We start from the raw sequence: 24151 nt of genomic DNA, 5'->3' as shown, positions 1-24151 counted from the left end.
TAACAGCACGCTTAACTTCCTTCACACGGACACCGTACGGTGCGTGACAGATTTTGTTCAAAGCAAACACAGTTTTTTTAGAACACAGATTTATAATTGCAGGTACAAAGTAAATCTTGTAGGTAATCAGATGACATTTTTCTCTTTATACATATTAGGGTTAATCCATTTGTGTCTTCCTAACCGGAGTCTAAAGAAGACTGCTTAGGTGGATGTGCAATATTTGAAGAAGTCCAAATAGTGGTCTGAAGTGAAGCTCACATGTCATTTTGAAGCATAATTGATTCGCATGGGGGCAGTTCGGCTAAGCTAGCAATTTTTTGTTTAGCTTTCTTTACACGGAATTTAATTAAATCACTGTGGTCAAATTTAGCTTTCTGTTTTCTGGTCATAGAGTCTTGCAACACATGTCTAGCTGACATCAACAGATTTATCAATGTGACCGCTTGAAAGATGTTCAAAAACAACAAAGTCTCGAATATTGTCCATTAAAATTTGTAAACATTTTTTTACCCCTTATATCATATCGTCATAATATGTACTTGGCATATAGCATAGCCTAATGTAAACACTGCAGACACACACAAAATTACCATTTATTATTCCAAATGAAATTTTTATATCTTAAATTTTATTAACTGATATAAATAAACACAGTTAAATGACCATGACTGTACTTTTGATCAATTTGTAGTACTTTACTGACACCAGATGAAAAAAAGGGGGGTCAATATTCATTGACACTTCAATACCTTGGATTTTTTACTAAACTCATTGCAAAAATTGTGGAAAGTCTTTAAAGTAGTAGAACAAACAAGGAAAAATCAGCAAAAACTGATCTTGATATGGAAAGTTTATGTTCCTGTAGCCCAAAATGAAATGTTCAAGTATTTTCTATCAAAGTCATGCATTACAGTCAGTTTAAATTGAGCTGTGAAATTTTTAATATAAGTCGCATAATGCTCAGATAGGCTGTTTTTAACTACAAATTGACTAAGGATTAATAGTGCGGTGACTGAAGGAAGATTTTTTTGACTTTAATCTCCCCACCGAACACACACCTATATAATATATCATTCGAAAGAGGAAACCTTGTGCTATAACATTATGCCTGTCGTCAATACTTCATATGGTCACAATTTTTTTTAATTGAGGTCAAAGGTCATATGTACCAATCTGTGAAAATTTTGAAGGGTTTCAATTTTGACATTTATTTCTATTTCTAATCTCTACCTCAATATAAACGATACTGTTTTAGCTTTAGAAATGTTTGTTATTATACACAAACACTAATCATAACAATTTTTTTTATAAAAATGTCCGTAAACGACGTTTTATAAACAAAACTGCAAAAATCCAGTTTTCAACCCATAAAATGTTTAGAGCACCGTAGCTTTATAAATATTCTCAATTTCAGATTAAAATCAAGAGTCATGAAGGACAGTACTTCCAAATTATTTTTAAAACTATCATATTGGGTGTGGTATCAAAACGAAACAATAATACACTACAGTCAAATATGATCTCAAATTGATTTTTGCGGATGGTTCTGTTTTTTCAAAAGAATACTTGTAATGTTGCTTCTGTTCTTCCACAATTATTGCGGCTTTCATAGTATTATCGGCTGTTGTGTATTATTCTCTTGTTTTTGTCTATTACATGATCGTTCTGGTATCTGTAACCCCCCTTTTTTCCTTGGCAACGTACAACAATCTTCAAAGGTATTCTATATAAAAAATAAGATTTGGTATGATTGTTAACAAGACTTTTCTCCAAAAATTACCATCTGACACATTAGTTAATACTTATGTGTCACCGTACTGCCTTCAATAATGATTAAAACCTATACTGCTTGGTCTTCAATTCCCAAAATAACAAATGTATACGAATGATGTAACATCCTTATAAATGAACAAAATAGATTAAGAAAACACACACAAATATAGCATATAGAAAGAAACAACAACCACTGCATAACAAGCTCATGACTTGAGACAGACACATACAGAATGTGGCGGGGATTAATTATTTTGGAGGCACGCAAACCCTCCCAGAACTTGAAACATTGTGTACCAGCTAGGGCAACAAGCAACACATTTATGCGTTATCTCCGTCATCTTCATTTTCAGCAAGAATCACAAGACGTGTATTAATATTTTTACACATTTCACTTGCCTGGCATGGACACAGGTCTGTACATGAAAGGTTCTGCTCAAAGCAAACACATTCTTTTGAGCATACAGATTTTCCTTTACAAGTACAAACAAGGTCTTGTAGGAAGTCCGAGGACATTTGTCCCTCGAAAAACACAGGCTTCAAACCATCCTTATCAATCCATCCAAAATTTAACGGAGATCTAATAGGTGGTTTTGGGAGGTGCGATGACATCCATATGCTTGTCTGCAAGGATGCTCGAAGCAAATGTTGTGTAAATGTTGATTCGCATGGGGGAAGCTTGGCCAGAGACGCATCTTTAGTTGTCGCTAGTTTTACACGCATTTTATTGAGGTCACTGTGAAGGTTTTTGAATTTACCCTTTTGATCATACAGCATAGCAACAAACTTTCTTGCAACTGAAACAGATTCCTCAACATCACAGTTTGCCAGGTTTACTAAATCAGACACATCACAACACACCTGCTTCAGAACTTTGAAAACCGTTTTTTTACCGATACCAAACATTGCCGATGTGGTGTCACATCCTGAAATTGCATGCACTGCAGGTAAGCATTGACTTACGATGGAATTCAAAGAATTGCATAGTTCATGTATAGGTATAAAACGTCTTGCATCTTTGGTGCTCGTTACAGTTCCTGTTTCAAACCATAGTTCTGTTGTGTTTTTCATAGAAGAAAAGTAGTGGACACAAAGAACTATAACATCCGTGTCAGGGGATTTCACTATGATCCTGCCTTTCAAGTTACCACTACCAAACTGCTTATCAGCATAGATTGCGTGCAAAATCATAAGAGTATCAGCTTCTTCATGCGTACTGTAAAGATCAACGCAGTCTTTGACAGTTTGATCACAAATGCGTTTTACGATTTGAGGATCGGAAAAAGTTCCAGCTAACGTAAGTTCATTATTATTTACTAGTGCATTAGGATTCTTTGTGTGGTAACCAACTATAAAACTACCAAGAAACTTGAGCAATGCTTGCTTTTTTTCGTTAGAAGATAAAAACTTTTTCCAGTCTGGAAGGGATCGATTATTTGGAACTTTTGCTGTAAAGGGTGATCTACGATCACGTTCCGCGGCTTTGATAGAAAGTTTGACGTCATATCTGTCAAAGACATCAACAACGGAAAATGTCCCAATGTCACCAAAAGTTTTCAATTTTTTTGCATTGATACACTGGATAAGAGCCATACCATCCCTTATCAAACTGTAAGCGATTTATCGAAGTCAGGGAGAGAGTGACAATATGTTGTCTCGTTTTCGAGTTGATGACAAAGATCGGCTTTACATGATTTTCTCATGGTTCCATCATCATGAAAAAGGGCTGTAGGGATTGGTCCAATCGGAAATGACAACACCTTTTCAACAGTAACGTCATCTCGACTATTTGCTAACACCAAAGCTCGACGGAACACGAGTTCAGGATTGATATGAAGATTCAAAATTTCACCTGTTCTACATTTCAATTTTGTTTTTTTCGTTAGGTCCTCAAATGATTTTAACTTTGACCGAGGGATAGAACCAAAGAAACTACGAACCTTGCCTTCACAAAAAGCCCCGTCAATAAATGATTTTGCCATTGTGTTACCATCATCAACAGCTGACGTCAAAGAGGCCTGTATGTCTTTTGAAGCGTGCATTCCAGTAGAAATGTTTATTAGTGATGGTGGATGGAGTTCTGTGGCAAACGGGTCAGTCATTTTTTCTAGAACATGGTCTAAAATTTTCTGAACTTGTTCTTCATCTCGAATCAAAGCTGTTGGCTTAACCTCATCATGCTCAACGCTTTTGTCATTGATGCAACCAGACCGAGTTTTCATTTCTGACGTAAAGTCTGCAAGCACATGTCGAGTCAATGGCCATCTCATCAGGGCTGGCTTTTGTCGTGTTATGCCACTGATGCCACCACAACCTTTAGAATCTTTTATGACAGACTTTTCAGTTGCCATGTTACTCCATACTCCGTTGAACTTTCCAGGCTTCTGGCGTATCGAAAACTCACCTCGTTGAAATGCTAATTCTACATCTAGTGGTAATGATAGCATATCTAGCAGGTAGACAGGTAGCCATCTTGAGTAGTTGATCCTATTTGTAACATATATATAGGGCAACATTGCAGCAGTAGAGCTTAAGTGAAGGGACCAATTTCCCTCTCTTTCTGATCTTACATTCTGTAGAAGTATTTCAATGGCTTCCAAAAACATGTTCCAGAACATAAATGTGGGTGAATTTTCACAACCCCAAATCCGGAACTCTTCAGTCAAAGCAAAATGTTTGTTTCAAAAAAAACTTTCACCTCAGCAAAGTGTTTGGCTTGTACAGTTTTCCCTGCCTGAAACATTGACATAAACGTGGAAAAAAGGGTCAATGTATTTTCTGGAAATTTTTCAATCTTATCATTAAGCCAACGAAAGAATGCGCCAAACCACAAAGAGCAAAGTGCCTCGTAAACTAACGTAAGGCCTCTTACTGCACGGTTAAACTGTTTCCCGCATAACATCTGATCCACAGTTGCAGCAGCATACACAGATGAATCAACTAACAAATCACGAAGACCACCATCGCCCCATAATTTACCAATTGCAGCAATAAAACACGATAATGTGTGAAATCCACCCATTCGTAAGACATGGCAGTCAAATGTTGTTGGCAAAGCCCACTTTACTTGCTGAGCAATTGCATACAGTTGTTGGTCAAATGTCTGGATAGCATGATCTTGTCCTATAGACTTGGTCATGTCCAAGCATTTTTTCATGGTTGTAAATACTGTAGACATATCACTTGGCTTTGAGTCAATTATGGGTGGGTATGAAACAACTGAATATTCTGTCCTAACTTCTGAAAGAGTGCTATTGTACCCACTCCAGAAAGGAAGCTGTGGAGTGTCAGAAGGCAATGCAAAAGGTAATTCAAGTACACCTCTAGACAAAGATCTCAATAGCACCCATAACATATCATGTGAATTTGTTCTATCTATGGCGCAAAGGGAAATTTTTCCATATGCATTAGGAACTCGGGGTGGTTCTGTTCTATTTTTTGGTTTATGGAAAATAGCACAATTCATCATGGACATGGCATCCTCGGTCAGTGTCAACGATCTCTCATTACCACGTTTTATCTTAACTGGTTCAATGGACGATTCTTTGGAATTACTGACTTGGAAAACTGCCCGTGCCATTGAATGAAATGTGTTTTTTCCATCTATTGTTTCTGTATTTAAATCAATGTTATCGGCACCTTCTTGAACAAGACCCCCACCATTTGCAACATGAGAAACATTATAAGGAACGTACACACCATCTTGGATTCGCTCAATTTCATGATTGGCAACACTTGTTAGATACCGTCGAACTTCACTATACAAAGCACAAAATCCATTGGCGTTCAATGTTTTAACAAGGTGTTTCGAACCAAACTCATGATACACTTTTAAGGCCAATCCTAAATGAAAAGGAGTAAAACTGTTTTTGGCCACAGAAACAATAGACTCAACAATTGCCAAGCATTTACGCAATTTATCGGGTGCCACTTCTTGTGAATATGCTTGGTTGTATGCAATATCATCAAGTAACCATGAAATAAATTTCAATAAAGACGAAGGCATTGACTGGATTGAAGAAGGAAGAGACAATTCATCCGAAGTTGGGTACTCGTCTGTGGAAATCTGTAGAGTTTCGATGTCTTTCCTTTTTATACTTGCGGCGGAATGCAATATCTGTTCGTTATTTGTGTCTATTGAAGTTGACATTGATGCCTGCATTTCTGAGATTTTGAGGTCAGTTTTTAATTGATTAGCAGCTGATATGGCATCTCCAATAGTTATGTTGCTACTGAATATGATGTTAGACTTACCCTGACCCTGTTGTGTTTGTATGACAACTGAGTTCCTATAAAAATCAATGAGTTTAGACTGCAACTTCCAAGTAGAATATTTTAGATTAGAATCAGGAGGAAGGAAAGATCTGTATTTATCAAGTAACGTTGTCATGAGGAATGCTTTTTTCTCCACCATTAAATCATTGTCAATAGCCAATATAAAATTAGTAAAAGCAGTATCGTGATGTGAGATTTCTGGTTCAACGGGTTCAGATTTTTGTATTTTTGTGTTTAGCAAATATTTTGTAATGCAACCAGAATGATAAAGTGCTTGAAGTTCAAAAGATTGATGGGAAATAATTTCAACTTTTAAATCATCGTCATTGCTTTACGCCACGGATAAAACATTCTTAATACGCTCATCTGATTGAAACTTGCGTAGTTTTCGATCTTTCTTAAAGGTTTTCTTGCAACAAAAAATACAAGAGTTCCAGTCGAACGATTGAATTCTCGAACGCGTACAAACCCCGGAAACTGAGGGGCAACAGTCCGACAATTGTCTGTCGTCATTATATGTCAGACAAGCAGCTTCATCACTCTTAAAGGGGGAACAATTATGTTTACTTGTGTAACTTTTGTAGCAGGACCGATGGTAAACTGCCTGCATTTCTTCAAATGCACAAGTATCAAATGAACCAAATTCATCTAGAACCCTGCTGTACACCTCATCCAATCTTTTATTCATTGCAGAAACAAAAGTCGACTTACCTATACTTGTGAATTGACTCAAACGTTCAGTCGATGGTTTTTGGCATATTAAACAATGCATAAAATTTGACGACTTTCGTCTTTTCTTAGGACTAGAAGGGGCAAGTTTCAACGGACTTGACGAATCGTACATGTCGCGGAATTTTAACTGAAACTATCCGTCAATGATTTAGTTTTTTACAGTAGCAATTTTCTAACAAAATATATTTTTGATGTTTTACAACAAAGAAATAGAATATAAACATATACAAACAAACTATGTACTATATACTAGTGCACTTAATTGAAAATATGTGTATCTTATAGCGAAAAATGTAGCAATTTCATATATCAGTTGAGAGTAATTATTGACCATAAGGTTTAATAATACAAAAAACGTGATGGAAGAGATTTGATCAAGTTCCGTGTTGAAATTTCAGTTTTTTAGTCTATTCTTTTTCCTTCGATATCTAAAGGCCTTTTCATATTTAGGCTCCGAAATTTTTATCAGTAACTTGTTTTATAAAGTACTTTATAGTTTAAATATTATTGGATAGTTTTCAATACTACTATAAAGAAGATTAAAGTTTGTGTCTGAATTTGCAAATAAAATTACCTTAATTTTCAACAGTCAAAATTAAGTAAACTTATTAAATTAAAAGAAAATAAAATACTGAACATAATAGTTCGACATATGATAATAACTTAAGAAAAAAATATATCAATTAAATGTAAACAAATATGTTCAAATTTTCATTTTGAAAAAGGGGGGTTGAAACATTTCAATATACTACTAGTCATTCAAACGACTTTTTAGAAAAATGTGACCATACGAACTTCTGACGACAGGGCAAAAAATAAAGAAGATACATTTGTCTTCAAGTTAAGACCCTTTTTAGCCGTGTGTTATTCGGGGAGATTAAACTCGCTATCTAGACGACTTTTTACACTTCTGTCACCGCGCTATAAGAATAAAGCAAAATAAAAGATTTTAATCAACTTTTTTGTCTCTTTAGGTGTCACACCACCAATTACTCCCTCAAATTTAGAACGTAGGCCTTCTCGGACAAAAAATAGTGCATTTGATGTCATCATTCACTTAAACTACCCAACAAATTTGCAGAAATGAAACTTTTGGTGAAAGAGAAATATATTAAGACCATTTTGAGCCCAAATTTACTTGTCTATGAGTTGACATTAAAATTTGAGGATTAATGCGTTCCATAGTATGCTAATTTAAGATTTCAAGAAAACCAGGAGTTATTTTTAGTGGTACATCAGTTCGGAAGGTCTCTTCTTTCTTATATGGCTTTAAAGGTATGCTGAAAATTGGCATGAAAAAATGTGATACCTGTACGATTCAGGACATACCTGGTTTGTAAGAGGTTAAAATTAAGATAAAAAATATAGAAAGCTATGAAAATTGCAAAATTTGGTTGAACAGATAGGGACTTTTAATTGGTGGTCTGACACCATAACGCGCACGGATTAGTAACGGATAGCATCTCAATTTGTTACGTCAAACAATTTGTTCGTGTCCGTTCATATCCGTTAAACTCCGTTACTCATCTGGTGTACCCCTTGAGTATATGTTGACGGCCGGTACATGTGAGTCCGTCCTGTCAGGTGGACAATTTGGAGCATGTTTGAGTACATTAATGCTATATATTAAGTAAAACAATATAACATTATTTACTTAATGATGCATAACAAGATCTATACATTGTACATTGAATTAATCTTGTACTGAACACATGGTGACCTTGATTTAAAAGAAATGCTGACAACTTATATTTTAAGCTAACAAAATGTCTATTCAATCAATAATTCAGTGTATTTATCATTCCAACATCATTCAAACTTTAAAAAAATAAAAAGGATCAATATATAAACGTGCGGGTATAAAACAGTGTAAAATATTTTTTTATTTTTTCTAATGTATGTAGCATTTTTAGATAAATCAAATTTGAAAATTCACAAATAAGGATATCAAGGAAGTCGAATAACAAATATCAAGGAATATATTCAAATATAAAAACAAAAATAAATTGAGAAAACAAAAACAAATGAAAACTAATATTACACTTCAAAATTATCAGTTTCAATGGCAAGACGAAGAAAAAAACTAGAAATAAGAAGGTAACAGGAAAGTCAAAAAGGAAAAACAGATTTTAACTAAAAACAATGAATCAGCAAAAAACTGAAATCCGAGAATGAAATTAAGATGATAAAAAGAAAAAAGAAAGAACGAAAAAATCAAAAGGATGAAAAGAAACAGACATAATCGATAAAGAAGGAAACTTTAAAGTATGTTCTAAACACACAAATTTGGGAAATAAATGTTAAACTGATAGTAAAAGAATGTCTGTCAAAGGCTCTTCAGAAGTAAGCATAAATAAATAGCCAGTTAGTCACACCACAATCTTGTATGAACATTTAAAAGAATGACGGGTAAATTGTTACCCCACTGATAAAAAAAAATCAAATTGGAGAACATATGTTGTTGTAATTGAATGAAAATCATTCCATTGATAAAGAAGAAGATGTTCATGCTGTCCATGATGGAAGAGTGTTCGTAAATGGAGGTGAAAGAAAAAGTCCAAAATAGTTCAGATAATGAATTCAAAGACGTTAGAACAACAAGATATATCTTACGAGCAATAATCCATTGTTTGTCAAACAAAAAAAATATGTTTCGAAGAAATACAATTCAGCTAAAATAAGTGCCGATAAAAGATGCACAAAATTGAATTTGTATCATTCTATAGGTTTAAACCTAAAAATATGAAAACGATTTCTTAGACCAACACACATACAGATAAGTATCTTAGCATTGTACAAAGCCAGGTTCGTCTCCGACTATTTATTACGTCTTTGCACTTAATCCATAGAGTTTATGGCCAACTTTGGTGTGCACTGATTGATAATCTAGTTTCAGATGCATGACGTTTTTTTTATTAGTTGCTTTTGGTTCTGAACTACCTGTCAGTAACTGCAAATAGGGAGCATGCTTAGTGCTATGGAAACATTGTTTAAACAGTAATCCCATTTTAATAACTAGTACATCATTGATAATAAACTGATCCGATGATAAAATATTGGAATGTTAGAAATAATTTAGTTATAATTTCTGAATGAACCAATTTTACAAAATAAAACAAATGAAAGCCGAAATTAACTGACAATACCATGGTTAAAAATCAAAAGACAAACAAACAACAGTAAAAAAACAAATCCTAGAAAACGATAGATTAGCGACACGAACCACACCAAAAATATCCGGTGCTTAGGAAGTGTAGCAGATCCAGCTCTATATGTAGCACCCGTCTTGCTGCTTAAGTGAATACACAAACTTGTGACCATCAATCCTCTATCAAGGAAATATCGTCAGTCTTAGAGCAAAGTAGTTGTTGTGTTGACATACCCATACACAGAAAAAAATATTGCCAACCATGAATGCTCAAGATTCAACGAGCACAGACGTAGGTATCTCAAATTTATCATTTTTCTGCAAAAATTATTCTTAAGTAAGAAATATGTGTCTAACCAATTCGCCGTTTCAGAATCTAATGCATCCTGGGTAATATTTTCAAAAGTGTACACCAAAACGTCCTGATTGGTTAAAAACGTCATAAACAATGGAAATTTAACCAATGACGTTACGTTATTTTCATTTTGGGGGTACGAACAATGAAATTACCCATGATCCTTTAGATTCTGAAACGGCCAATTATATGAATGATCACAATCTAATTACCCATAGTGATAGAACTGAAGTAAATATATTTTACAAATTGGTATTTTAAATAATTCATTATGATATAATGAGTTTTATATGTTTTAAACAGCATCTGGTAGAACAACCAGAGAAGCGTGTTTTGTATATGTCTGAAAATAAAATAATATATAATACTGTATTAATTTGTAATTAGTATGGTAATCTAATGTAATACAACATGAAAAATCAGATAAAGTTCTTTTAATACTCACATGTTTTAAAAATACTTAGTATGCCATGCGCAGTTAGAGATAATATCTCAAATACTAACAATTAATATGCAAGTTTTATTTATTCTATCTATTAAAAATGGTTTAAAGGTTAAACAGATGTGAACCTAAAAAATCTAAATGAAATAAACCAATCAGTTTAGATGAATATATTGAGTTCCTTCATTAAGTTGTTGATTGTAGCATTTTCCTGATTATTATTTTCAACTGGTGTATAGGTAAAGACTAGGATGCTTCATATTGCATTGTGTATCACGTTTTACGACGTGATCGTCTCTGTAATTCTTGCACAGACTGTAAGAACGTATACCAAGTGTGTTCAAGTAGGGACAACGTCTGTTAACAAAAATCCGTTTTTAGAAAGTGATTGCAAATCAGCTATAGGTGGTGCCATAATGTGCAGAGAAAGTGCTCAATGCACTGATTTTACCTACGATGATTTGACTAAAACGTGTCATCTCTATCAGATGAATGATACAGTAAAATGTGATTTGAATGAGAAAAATGGAGGAATGACTTTTACTACAGAAAAAGGTAAGTAACACAACATTTTTGTCCAATATTTCTAGGTATTACGTGATTAATTAACTCGTCAACCGAATACAAGTATCATTAGCTTGGTATTCTCTTACATAAGGGAAATCAATGTATTGGTATGCCCAACACATTATTTTGTGGATGCTTTTAAAAAAAATTGTATTGTGTGAAGTTTAGATTATAAATTTTCATCGTTCTCAGGCAACGTTGACTATAGACGGATTTTACTAATTTTATATCCTTTTCAGTAATTTGACTCTTCAACAATTCGGTAGTTTTCAAACATTCCGCGTTGAGGGTTCCTGGTGAAGGAAAATTCAGAAAAGCGCTTCAGATGCATGCATTTTTAAAATAAAGTGTTGTTTTCTTTTTTTATAATTATACAGAATGAAATATTTGAAATATACATATATTTATATAAACATATAATTAAACCCGCTGCAATTGTTACAACCTGTCCTAAGTCAGTTGTTTTTTGCTGTGGTTCATACGTGTTTCTCGGTTTTTATATAGATAAGACCGTTGGTTTTACCGTTTAAATGGTTTTACAATTATAGTAATTTCTGTGTTAAAGCTTACTGTTTGGATTGAGCCAAGTCTCCTTGTTGAAGACCGTACTCTGACCTATACTGTTAAGAAAAGATGTTTGCTATGAGACAATTCTCCACAAGAGACCAAATGACATAGAAATTAACAAATGTTGGTCACCGTTCGTCCTTCAACAATGAGCAAAGTCTGCTAGAAAGGCCCCAAAATGACAAATGTTAAGCAATTTAAACGAGAAAACTTACCGCCTTATTTATGTACGATAAAACGAACGAAAAAACAAATATGTAACACACTAACAAACGACAACCTCCGAATTACAGGTTCCTGACTGGGACAGGAACATACATACAGAATGTGGCGGGGTTTATCGTGTTAGCAAGATCCCAACCCTCCCCTAACCTTGGTCAGTGATGTACCAGTACAAACTATGAAAATCAGTTGAAAAAGGCTTAACTCATCAGATAGATATACTTTTATAAAAAGTGACTTGGATGGAAAGTCGTCTCATTGGCACTCATACCACATCGTTTTATATCTGTATATTGATGATTTCTGCTCAACTTTTTAATTAAAAATTGTAATGTATAATTGACAATGAGACATATACAGAATACCCTGAATTTGACTCGGATGAGAATGCAAGACGAAATTATGAAATATGGAAGCAATTCCGGGCTTAAACAGAGTATTCTTTGAAGAAAAAAAACACAAGACAATGTGCACAGCTAACACAATTATCAAATGCTAATACAGCTAATTGTTTTAACGATTTGTTTTTTTATGAGAAATACTCAACCAGATTTGGATCCTACAAATTCTAAAGATCTACTGCTAAATCTTAAATCACAATTTAGCAGCACAAATAAAAGAAGGGCGAAAGATACCAAAGGGACAGTCAAACTCATAGATCGAAAATAAATTGACAATGCCATGCTAAAAAGGTCCCACCAAATGACTAGCGAAAACCATTCAAACAGGTAAACCAACGGTCAGATATATAAACTCATCATTGATACAAGGATTGAAATTTTATATTTGCGGCAGACGCGCATTTCGGCTCCAAAAGAATCATCAGTGACGCTCTAACCAAAAACGTTAAAAAGGCCAAATAAATAGGAAGCTTTTATCAATGAATCAGCCATATTTCAGTCAGTACGCAAATCTCATATATCCTAATTAAGAATTGAATGCTTCAAGCGTTGACCGAAGTACATTTTGTATGAAGCGCGGAAGCGCTTCGTTCTAAAAATGTGCGCATCTTACCTAAAAGAGGGACGAAAGATACCAAAGGGACAGTTGTAATAACTGTTTTAGTCTGATTTTGCTTTAATCTTTCTATGTAATCGACTGGTCTGCCTATTTCGGATCATAAAGAGTAAATTTGGTAAAATTTTACGACCAGTTTTGCCGGCAATGAGGGGATTTTTTAACGACCTTGATTACTCATGAGTCACAAAAGTTTCTCAGGCAATAAAAGTAAAGATTAAAAGGCAAATAAAAAACACAATTTCACAAAGTGCACTAGTAATAGGCATATTACAATAAAACGCACAAATAGTTTTAAATTCGAACATACTCATATAAAAAAGATGTGGTATGATTGCCAATGAGAAAACTCGCCACAAGAGACCAAAATGACACAGAAATGAACAACTATAGATAAAGGCAACAGTAGTATACCGCTGTTCAAAACTCATAAATCCAGGGACAAAAAACAAAATAGGGGTAACGAACTATAACCGAGGGAAACGCATTAAATATAAGAGGAGAACAACGACATAACACCGAAACGTAACACACACACAAACGGACCAAGCATCAGACAAAACACCACGAGAATAACAAATATAACATGAAAACCAAATACATGAATTTGGAATAGACAAGTACCGTGCCACGTCTGATCTCAATATCTCAAAAATAAGAGAAAACACAAACGACTCAACGTTAAAATGCAACACACACAGAAACGAACAATAATATAACAATGGCCATCTTCCTGACTTGGTACAGGACACTTTTAAAGGGGAATAAAAGTGGTGGGTTGAACCTGGTTTTGTGGCATGCCAAACCTCGCACTTTAATGGCAAAGTTAAATATAACATTGAAATGACAACATAATATTACAGGACTATTGTACGGCCTTCAACAATGAACAAAGCCCATATTAAATTTTCAGCTATAAAAGGCCCCGAAATGACAATGTAAAACAATTCCAACGCGAAAACTAACGTCCTTATTTATATAAAAAGAAATGAACGAAAAGCAAATAATATGTAACATATAAACAAACGACAAACACTGAATTACAACCTCCTGACTTGGGACAGGCACATACATACATAATGTGGCAGAGTTAAACGTGTTAGCGGGATCCAAACCCCCCTCCTAACCTTGGATAGTGGTATAACAGTACATCATAAGAACGAACTATAAAAAATCAGTTGAAAAAGGCTTAACTCATCGGATGGACAATATACAAGTTAACGTGGCTGGGTACTTGTACATCCCAACAACAAAAGACACTAGGAACAGATCTGAGAGTATTCGAAGTTTACTGATAACTAGTTCAAAGCCACTAACAACTAATAAAAAAAATCATGCATCTAAGACTAAATTATCGATCTGTACACATCCAACATCCAATGTATTTAGTGTAAAGACGTCATAAACAGTCAGAGAAAATCATGACCTTGTGCAATGCCAAGATACAGGTATCGACATATTGTAGATCCATGAATGTGTATATAGACAATAACTGTTTATTGTCTTTAAATATCAGCTATATTCGTACGAGGCTAAGATATAGGTGTAATGTTTTGAGCAGAGTACAAATACAGCTGATATTTAAAGACAGTAAACAGTTATTGTCTTTATCCTACATTTAATTCTGTATATTGTTTGAGCTTTGAAACACACAAAAGCTCGCAATTTTTGCATATATTACCCATTTAAAATCCTTTGAGGCCCGCGTAGTTATATTAAAATCAAACATTCAGCTGAAGACGGGGTCCGCAAAAAAAAAGAATCTCGAATAGTCAACAATAATACATCGCTCTAGGAGAATAATTACATATTTCAACATAACAACTAAATTCAACAGTAAAAACAAATTAAATTGACATGGTTGATTTTGCTACACATGTAAACATTTAAGTTATGAAATCGATGACTGTCGTCGTAGAAAATACTGCTGTTCATGTTTGTCTGTTATCAGAAAATTGGTTTAATTTTTATTGCTCTAAAGAAATGTTTGAAAACAATCAGAACGTGTAAAAGTAATTGTGTTGCAACACGTAATTGGAATGCGACTGCAATACACATTCTGATGTCACGCAGGTTCATACAACACTCGTCAACAGCATTATACACAAACGTATTCCGGCAATTGACGGAGCTTTAGAGCGAGCAATATATCTGTATAGTATATATATACAGCATAGAGATATCTGTAGGGCTTTATCTGTATAGTAAGATAACCAATTGCAGGATAAATGTATATAACATACTAGTAATATTTGGTTTGCTTTTAATTTACTGATAACAAAATCATAATTTTTACCAATAAAATCAATATTTAATGAACTTATTAAATTGTTGAATTGATAACCTTTTAGAATAAGTTAATTTAAAGGAGCGATAAGTTTACCAGGGTCATTTCTAAATTTCCGGGAACGGTTAACAACATTTTCGTAAAAAGAGGATGTTCTATCCCGTTTGAAATAAGTTTTCTACAGGTACAACCAAACTTCAAAACCAAATCTTTACATCTATGGAAAAATTAAGAGTGCATTTCTTTCTAACCAAAATTTTGTAAACGTTGTGTGGCGTTTGATGTTGCTTTCTAAACGCTACAAAAGTAGAAACAAATACATCGTTTAATCAGTGTTTACTGACCCTGTTTGAACTTTCAGAAACAAATTATCAAAACATGTGCGCGCTTGGTCGTTTCCATCGTTTTTGTTAGAAAGAAATGCAGTCATAGATTACGTTCGTTAAAATCAAAAACGTCATAACAGACAGGGGCATAGCGAACGTGCTGTGAAATATAAACACCGTAAGATGGTGTCAAAGGAACATCACCATCTAAAAGTGGAAGTTGTTTTAATATAACATGTATATAGACAATAACTGTTTAGAGTCTTTAAATATCAGCTGTATTTGTACGAGGCTAGGAAACAAGGTGTATGCGAGCTTTCAGCGAGCTATTACACCTGTTTCGAGCCGAGTACAAATACAGCTGATATTTAAAGACACTAAACAGTTATTGTCTTTATCCTGCAATTAATTCTGTATATTATTTGTGTTTTGGAAGACACAAAAACACATGTTTCGCATTTATTTTTGATTTGAAATTCCTTGAGGCCCGTGTAGTAAAACGATGTACAGTAATCACACATTCAGCTGAAGACGGGTTAGCAAATAAAAATCTCGAATGGTCAACAATAATACATCGCTCAAAGTGAATAATTATCTATTTTAACATAACAACTAATTTCAACAGTAAAAACAAATAACAAAACATCGTTCAATTTGAAACAGGAGTGTACGAGTTGTCCTACGCTTCAGACTCGACATTCACTAAACATGCATGCTGAAATTGACATGGTTGGTTTTGTTACACAATCATACATATTCAAGTTTTGATATCGATAGTTGTCATCGTAGAAAAGACTGCTGTTTATTTAATGAATGGCTATTATCTATTTTGAATGTATTGAACCATAAAACCAATTTTTGACTCTTCACATTGAATAATACGCAAAGCGGATTATGTAAAATGTGAAGTCAAAAATTAGTTTTTATGGTTCAATAAAGTCAAAATAAATTATTGCCATTCATTATAAATAAATTTCTATCAAAAATAAGACTCAAAGAACTTTTTGTATTATTTATATTAACAATAACAACGTACGCACATGTTGGCATATGAATACACAACGTCAGAGTGGGCGTGTCGCCATCAAAATTAATAACATTGAAAATAAAACTAATAATTTTAACCAATCAGAAGACAGTAAAAACACCTAATTTATTTATTTATGTATGTTATCACAAAATTGGTGTGATTCTTATTGCTCTAAAGAAATGTTGGAAAAGAAACAGAAGGTATAAAAGAAATCGTTAATTCGCAATTGATACGTCGTTGGAATGCGATTGCAATACACATTCTGAGGTCACGCGGGTTCATACAATACTCAGTCCGACAGTGGGCGGAGCTTTAAAGCGATGTCTGTATAGTATACAGATACAGCAAAGCGATATATGTAGGGCTGTATCTGTATAGTAGAACACCTAATTGCAGGATAAAATAATAGAATTGTTTTTTTTATATACTTTAGATTTCCTAGTTGACTGGCAGAGGTTAGGAAACACTTACTATTTTTATGAAAACACAACAAAACGATCTTGGGATGATGCAGCTGTAAGTATATTCGTTTATTTAATTGATTCGTATATTTTAACTAATGTGATTGGTTCGGGGGTAATCACGTGTTCAACTATATTTTCGAGGGTAGACAGAAATCGTGGGATAGCAAAATTGATATGGCACAGTTATTTTTAGAATATCTAAAGCCCGAGAGAGTTTGTGATGTCATCTAATGAATCGGTCAATATACTTCTTTCCGATCATGTATGTTTTGACTTCAATCAAAGGCTATAATTGTATAATATCTTTTAAAACGCAGAGCCTTTTTATATCGAATATTATTCTATAACCAGGGAAAATAGTTTGAATAATATCAGACGTTTCTAATTTCTTAAGTTCATCTGTGGCTTTTATCCATTTTTGCTCATTCATTATAATTCAAGTTTGTCTGGAACACGGGATATGAATACAATATCAGTCTTAGAACTGGGTTATTAGCCCATTAAAAGTATTCTAAAAATGCACTTATGTTACAATCAAATATGCATAAGATTTTTGCCGAAAATCAATATCCTCAATAACAACTTTCGAGTTAAAGTGGGTTCGAAATGACATTTCTTGTTTTATTTCACTTGATTTATTTAAGTTTGAATAAAAATAACACGAGGTCATTCAATTTTATTTGACAAAAAATCTTGATTGTTTCGTTTTATAGTTATCAAAGGTACCAGTCTTATAACTGAATACGTCAGACGCGCGTTTCGTCTACATAAGACTCCTCAGTGACTCTTCGATCAAAATAGTTTTAAAGCCAAACAAGTACAAAGTTGAAGAGCATTGAGGACCCAAAATTCCAAAAAGTTGTGCCAAATACGACTAAGGTAATCTTTGCCTGGGATAATAAAATCCTTAGTATTTTGGAAAATTCATACTTTTCTAAACACGAAATTTATAACAATGACCATATAATTGATACTCATGTCAACACCGAAGTGCTGACTACTGGGCTGAGGATAGCCTGGGGGACGAAACGTCCACCAGTAGTGACATCGACCTAGTGCTGTAAATAGTTATCAAAGGTACCAGGCTTATAATTTAATACACCAGACGCACGTTTCGTCTACATAAGACTTCTCAGTGACGCTCAGATCAAAATAGTTTTAAAGCCAAACAAGTACAAAATTGGAGAGCATCGAGGACTCAAAATTCCAGAACATTGTGCCAAATACGACTAAGGTAATCTATGCCTGGGATAATAAAATCCTTCGTATTTGGGAAAATTCATACTTTTGAAAACAGACAATTTATAAAAATGACCATATAATTGATATTCATGTCAACACCAAAGTGCTGACTACTGGACTGGGGATACCCTGGGGGACAAAACATCCACCAATAGTGACATCGACCAAGTGCTGATAATAGTTATCAAAGGTACCAGGCTTATAATTTAATACACCAGACGCACGTTTCGTCTAAATAAGACTTCTCGGTGACGCTCAGATCAAAATAGTTTTAACGCCAAACAAGTACAAAATTGAAGAGCATCGAGGACTCAAAATTCCAAAAACATTGTACCAAATCCGTCTAAGGTAATCTATCCCTTGGATAAGAAAATCCTTAGTATTTCGAAAAATTCATACTTTTGTAAACAGAAAATTTATAAAAATGACCATATAATTGATATTCATGTCAACACCAAAGTGCTGGGACAAAACATCCACCAGTAGTTACATCGACCAAGTGCTGTTAATAGTTATCAAAGGTACCAGGCTTATAATTTAATACACCAGACGCACGTTTCGTCTAAATAAGACTTCTCGGTGACGCTCAGATCAAAATAGTTTTAAAGCCAAACAAGTACAGAATTGAAGAGTATTGAGGACTCAAAATTCCAAAAACATTGTACCAAATACGTCTAAGGTAATCTATGCCTGGGATAAAAAAAATCCTTTGTATTTCGAAAAATTCATACTTTTGTAAAACAGAAAAATTATAAAAATTACTATATAATTGATATTCATGTCAACACCGAAGTGCTGACTACTGGACTAGGGATACCCTGGGGGACAAAACGTCCACCAGTAGTGACATCGACCAAGTGCTGTTAATAGTTATCAAAGGTACCAGGCTTATAATTTAATACACCAGACGCACGTTTCGTCTACATAAGACTTCTCAGTGACGCTCAGATCAAAATAGTTTTAAAGCCAAACAAGTACAAAATTGAAGAGCATTGAGGACTCAAAATTCCAAAACATTATACCAAATACGTCTAAGGTAATATATGCCTGGGATAAGAAAATCCTTAGTTTTTTTTTTTAAATTCATAATTTTGTAAACAGGATATTTTTATGTTCGTCATACTGTTTTTTTTTTTGCGACTATATCATTCTATATTGTGTCACATTTTCCGCATGGGATATTGAAGGGGCACTAGCTACGAGATATGTAAAAAATCAAAAACATGATATTTTTTGTTCAATCATTAATGAAAGCGAAATAGTGAAATAATAATCCGCTTTTAGCAGCCAGTATGGGTTAATTTTGTCAAAATAAGTGAAGGAACATTGATAATGTATTATTCAATTGCAAGTGAATAATTCAACCTCATTAAATCAGTATTCATGTGAACCTTAATTTAACCCCTTAGCTAGTGATGGATAACACGTGAATTGTGTGTGTATAGATATTTAAAGGAAAATAATGTCGACATTGAAAGTGAAACAAAGGTCAATCATTTAATTGTCTTATTCGATCCAGAAAATCTCATTCTTATACAGGTAAAAACGATGATTAACATACATTTGTAATCTATATAATATAAAATTTAACAGACATCGAAAAATCTAATTACACGAATTGGCTTTTTCTATTTATATCTTTATTTATGTTTATATCCCTTATATGGTCTATAAATAATTAGATGGCGTCTAGACTAAAAAAACACACGAAACCAAGTTACATATTCTCGACACTATGCCATGTAAATTGCTTATTTTCAACTTTTTATGATTTGGATAAATGTTTTACATTGTTATTAAACAAATACTAGAATTTGAGTCATATCGGTGAGCATGAATTTGACAGCTAGTGCCCCTTTAAAGAAAAATCAGTATTCAAAGTTACCTGCATTAGTATTCTGTTTTTGATCTTATAATCAAATTGATCATTGTAGCTAAACTGTTTGTCTCAAGGTGGATATCTTGCGGATGTTACAGATGAAGTAGAGTTTCAGCTGGTTAATTCAATAATAAACGGTATGCATACATTTAAACTAAACATAAAGAAAGAAATATTTTCTTTTCATTATTCAATTAATCAAATTGCACAAGATCGATTCCATTTTGAGATGACAGAACATAAATTCAATTTTCCAAACCGGCAAATCCAATATCACTTCATCTTGATTTACAATAAAACTAATACTGTAAAATTAATTTGTAAATATTTCAACATTTGTTCTTTCATAGGGATGAAACAATCATAAACATTCTGAAAAAAACAAACAGAACTTGATTGATATTGCAGTAAATACATCGAAAAATTGTCACAAAGACTGAGCAATATTTCGTTATTTAGATTTATAAACAAAACTCTCATGCAAGAAATTGGGTTTCAAAACTCATCATTCATTATTTGATCTAAGATAGATTGACAATGGACTAAATGTAATTACTCTTTCCAGTAGCTCCTCATGCGAACACGCGTTTTGATAAATTCTGATTTTTTTTTTCAAAATTTGTTCGACTGTTGCTGATGAAAGTAACAATCAACTCTTCAATTCATAAAGTGTTGTTTTCATTTTTTGATATGGTCTGTAACAAAATAGACTGAATATTAATGTATATTTGATGGAGGCTTTCTTTGTCAAAAAAAGAGGGACGAAAGATACCAAAGGGACAGTCAAACTCATAAATCTAAAACAAACTGACAACGCCATGGCTAAAAATGAAAAAGACAAGCAGAAAAACAATAGTACACATGACACAACATAGAAAACTAAAGAATAAACAACACGAACCCCACCAAAAACTAGGGGTGATCTCAGGTGCTCCGGAAGGGTAAGCAGATCCTGCTCCACATGTGGCACCAGTCGTGTTGCTTATGTGATTACAAATCCGGTAAATAGTCTAATTCGGTAGGTCACATTCATGAAAGGGAAGGGGATTGTAGTTACGACGTAAGGAACATATCCGATATCATTTGTCAAGATATGGTAATTATCTATTTTCATAATTTTATAATGTCACGTCCTTGTTACGTTTTGTAAACAAAGCCATGTTGTAATTAGCACAACACATGTTTAACACATGCGCACATATTTACTGTATACTTTCCTTATTGTTATCGGTATTCAAATAAAATATATACATATATGCAGTTACATAAACTTTTATTATATATACATAATACATTTGCACTGCTTTTAGGTCATACACTTATCAAATATGAAAACGTTATGTACAGACTCCATTGGGAGAAAACGAGAACAACCAAACATTTTTAAGATATTATCGTATACTTCAACCTATAAAAATACTGTATTTGTCCTATCAGAATCGACATAATTCCATCATTTCATGTTCCATGCTGCTCATTATAACATAGTTATGCATTATGTATGGCCATATTTTACACCTCGCGAACGCTCGGTGTAAAATATCGACAACGATAATGCCCACCCGTGATGAAATGACATACGACATGACATAAAGGAGTTAATTCTTAAGCCACTTTGTTAATATTTTCCTACACGTAGATATCTAGTAAAGTATGGAGGTTTCGAAGAAATCGGAAACTCTAGTTTGAGACTTATTCGCGTTGAATAATCAAATACTGTGCAAAATGTTATTGGTTGGTCGAATGTGAATGAAAGCAATTTTTGTACCACATGGACAACATTGAAGCATTAAAACTTACACTAAAATGAACAGATTACAGCATTTTATACATTTTTAATAAAATGAACATACGTTTGAAGGGTATGAAGATTGTACAATTTTTTCAATGTCAGGGAATATATAAGTCTAAATGCCATACATTCTTCTTTTAATCAAATGATGGCCTGCAATACTTGGTGCAGTTTGTGTCCTTCTGTTAAAATACGAAGATAGAATCCAAATAAAAGTTCAAATAACATGAAAAACTGATACTAAGAGCTATTTTCAGATGATGTGTTTATTGGATGCAGACGCTATAATGGAAATTTAGAGTGGACCACTTCTGGTCTAATGTTGCTGCCAAATGATACACGGTGGGCCCCTGGTGAACCAAAAACAGAAGAGTGTGTTCAGATATGGGCTGGGAAGTTTGATGATACCTCCTGTCTGGATGAAAAGAAGTTCGTATGTGAAAAAGTAAGCATGTTTACGATTTTACCTTCACATAACAGAACTTGTAATTAAAGTTATAATTTTATGATAAATAGTTCTGAAATTTTAGAAAGCCTAATTGAGGCAAAAGATACCAGAGGAACTTTCAAACTTATATGTAGAAAATAAACTTACCATACCATGGCTAAAAAAGTAAACTGACAAACAGACAAGTAAGTGAGTAATACCTATTGGTGACCTTCTGTTGTTGTCTGTTCTATGGTAGGGTTGTTGTCTCTTTGACACATTCCCCATTTCCATTCTCAATTTAACAAAATAGTGCCCACAACACAACATAGAAAACTAAAGACTAAACAACATGAACCAAACCAAAAACTAATGTGATTTCATGTGACATAAGGCACCACGGAAGATACATTAATTATCGAATGCGAATCCACTGCTGTGGTACCGTTAATATCATTTAATATTTTACAAATATTCATTAAAGAGATAAAACAAATTCACCTATATAAAATGCATGTACCAAGACAGGAATAGGTTAGCTTATATCCATTCATTTGATGTATTTGAGCTTACGATTGTTTTGCCATTTGTTAAGAGACTTTACGTTTTCAATTTTCCTCGGAGTTCGGTATTTTTGTTATTTTACTTTTTACAGAAAAAAATGAAAGGATAAAATATACTTTTTCCCATTATACATTTATCAAAAAAGTGGTATGTTTCTACAATGTACATTCATACCTTGTAAATAACTATAATAATGAAACTTGTATTTTAAATTTTGAATCCATAACTTTCAAAAGGTTTTGCTTGTAAATATGGAGAATATAACTTGTTTGATATTTTAAGTATAAGAAAAGAATCGATGTGATCTTTTCTGAATTGAACTGAATAACCTTATTCTTTATTATATTGAATTGAGAAAAAAAAGGCACTTTTGGAAACACAAAAATATTGTTTATTTACTTATTAGGTGAAACATAAGTTTTCTTTCTTTTTCAGGCTGTCTTATTTGTATGACAATCAGAGACCAAGGATATGTTCATGCCTTTGTATATTTGTTTAATTATGTTTAGTATATATCGGCTTAAGCATGTTATGAATGTACTTATGTGAAATTTAGGTGAAAAAAAGATGAAACGTTTTATCCTGTATCGTAGAGGGAAAAACCTAGGAGTCTGAACATTTGACAAAAATTCAAAAATCTCTTCTAAGTACATCCTAAAGCTATTTGTTGAATGAATACACGTCAAATTTTTCACATTTTTTAGAACTTACCATTTTCCAAATTCAATAAGTTGTGCTTTCTGGTCCGAGAACACAATTAATTTCCCCTATCTGTCTATTATAACATAATGATTAATAAAAAAAAATCCCACCTGCGCTTTTCTAACAAGATATGGAGTACATAAAGTTTGGCATTAACCACAAAACATATCAAAAAATTAGAAAACTTCATCGCCTCATTTTCTCTTGGCAACACAAAACACAAGGACACCAGTATGGGTTAAGCCAGAGAGCTTCCGAAAAGGGGAAATCCCATCTATATTTACCTAACCAAATCACTCATTTCTGCTCAAAATATCAAAAAGAAATTTTACAGAAA

The 24151-nt window shown here is 33.4% G+C and overlaps 1 protein-coding gene across 1 annotated transcript; it reads left to right on the top strand.

Moving 5' to 3' along the window:
* The first annotated feature begins 11216 nt into the window (after positions 1-11216).
* LOC143046515 (E-selectin-like) lies at positions 11217-23848 on the top strand. Its single transcript, XM_076219669.1, has 5 exons — positions 11217-11283; positions 17178-17260; positions 20385-20466; positions 22379-22566; positions 23548-23848. Exons 1-5 carry the CDS (start codon positions 11217-11219, stop codon positions 23563-23565), a joined length of 438 nt encoding a protein of 145 aa, XP_076075784.1. The 3' UTR covers positions 23566-23848.
* Positions 23849-24151: the final 303 nt, after the last annotated feature.

The sequence above is a fragment of the Mytilus galloprovincialis genome, chromosome 9 (genome assembly GCF_965363235.1).
Source record: "Mytilus galloprovincialis chromosome 9, xbMytGall1.hap1.1, whole genome shotgun sequence".
NCBI classification, from domain to species: Eukaryota; Metazoa; Mollusca; class Bivalvia; order Mytilida; family Mytilidae; genus Mytilus; species Mytilus galloprovincialis.
The sequence above is the reverse complement of the archived record's forward strand: the minus strand, read 5'-3'. Positions and strand labels throughout refer to the sequence as shown.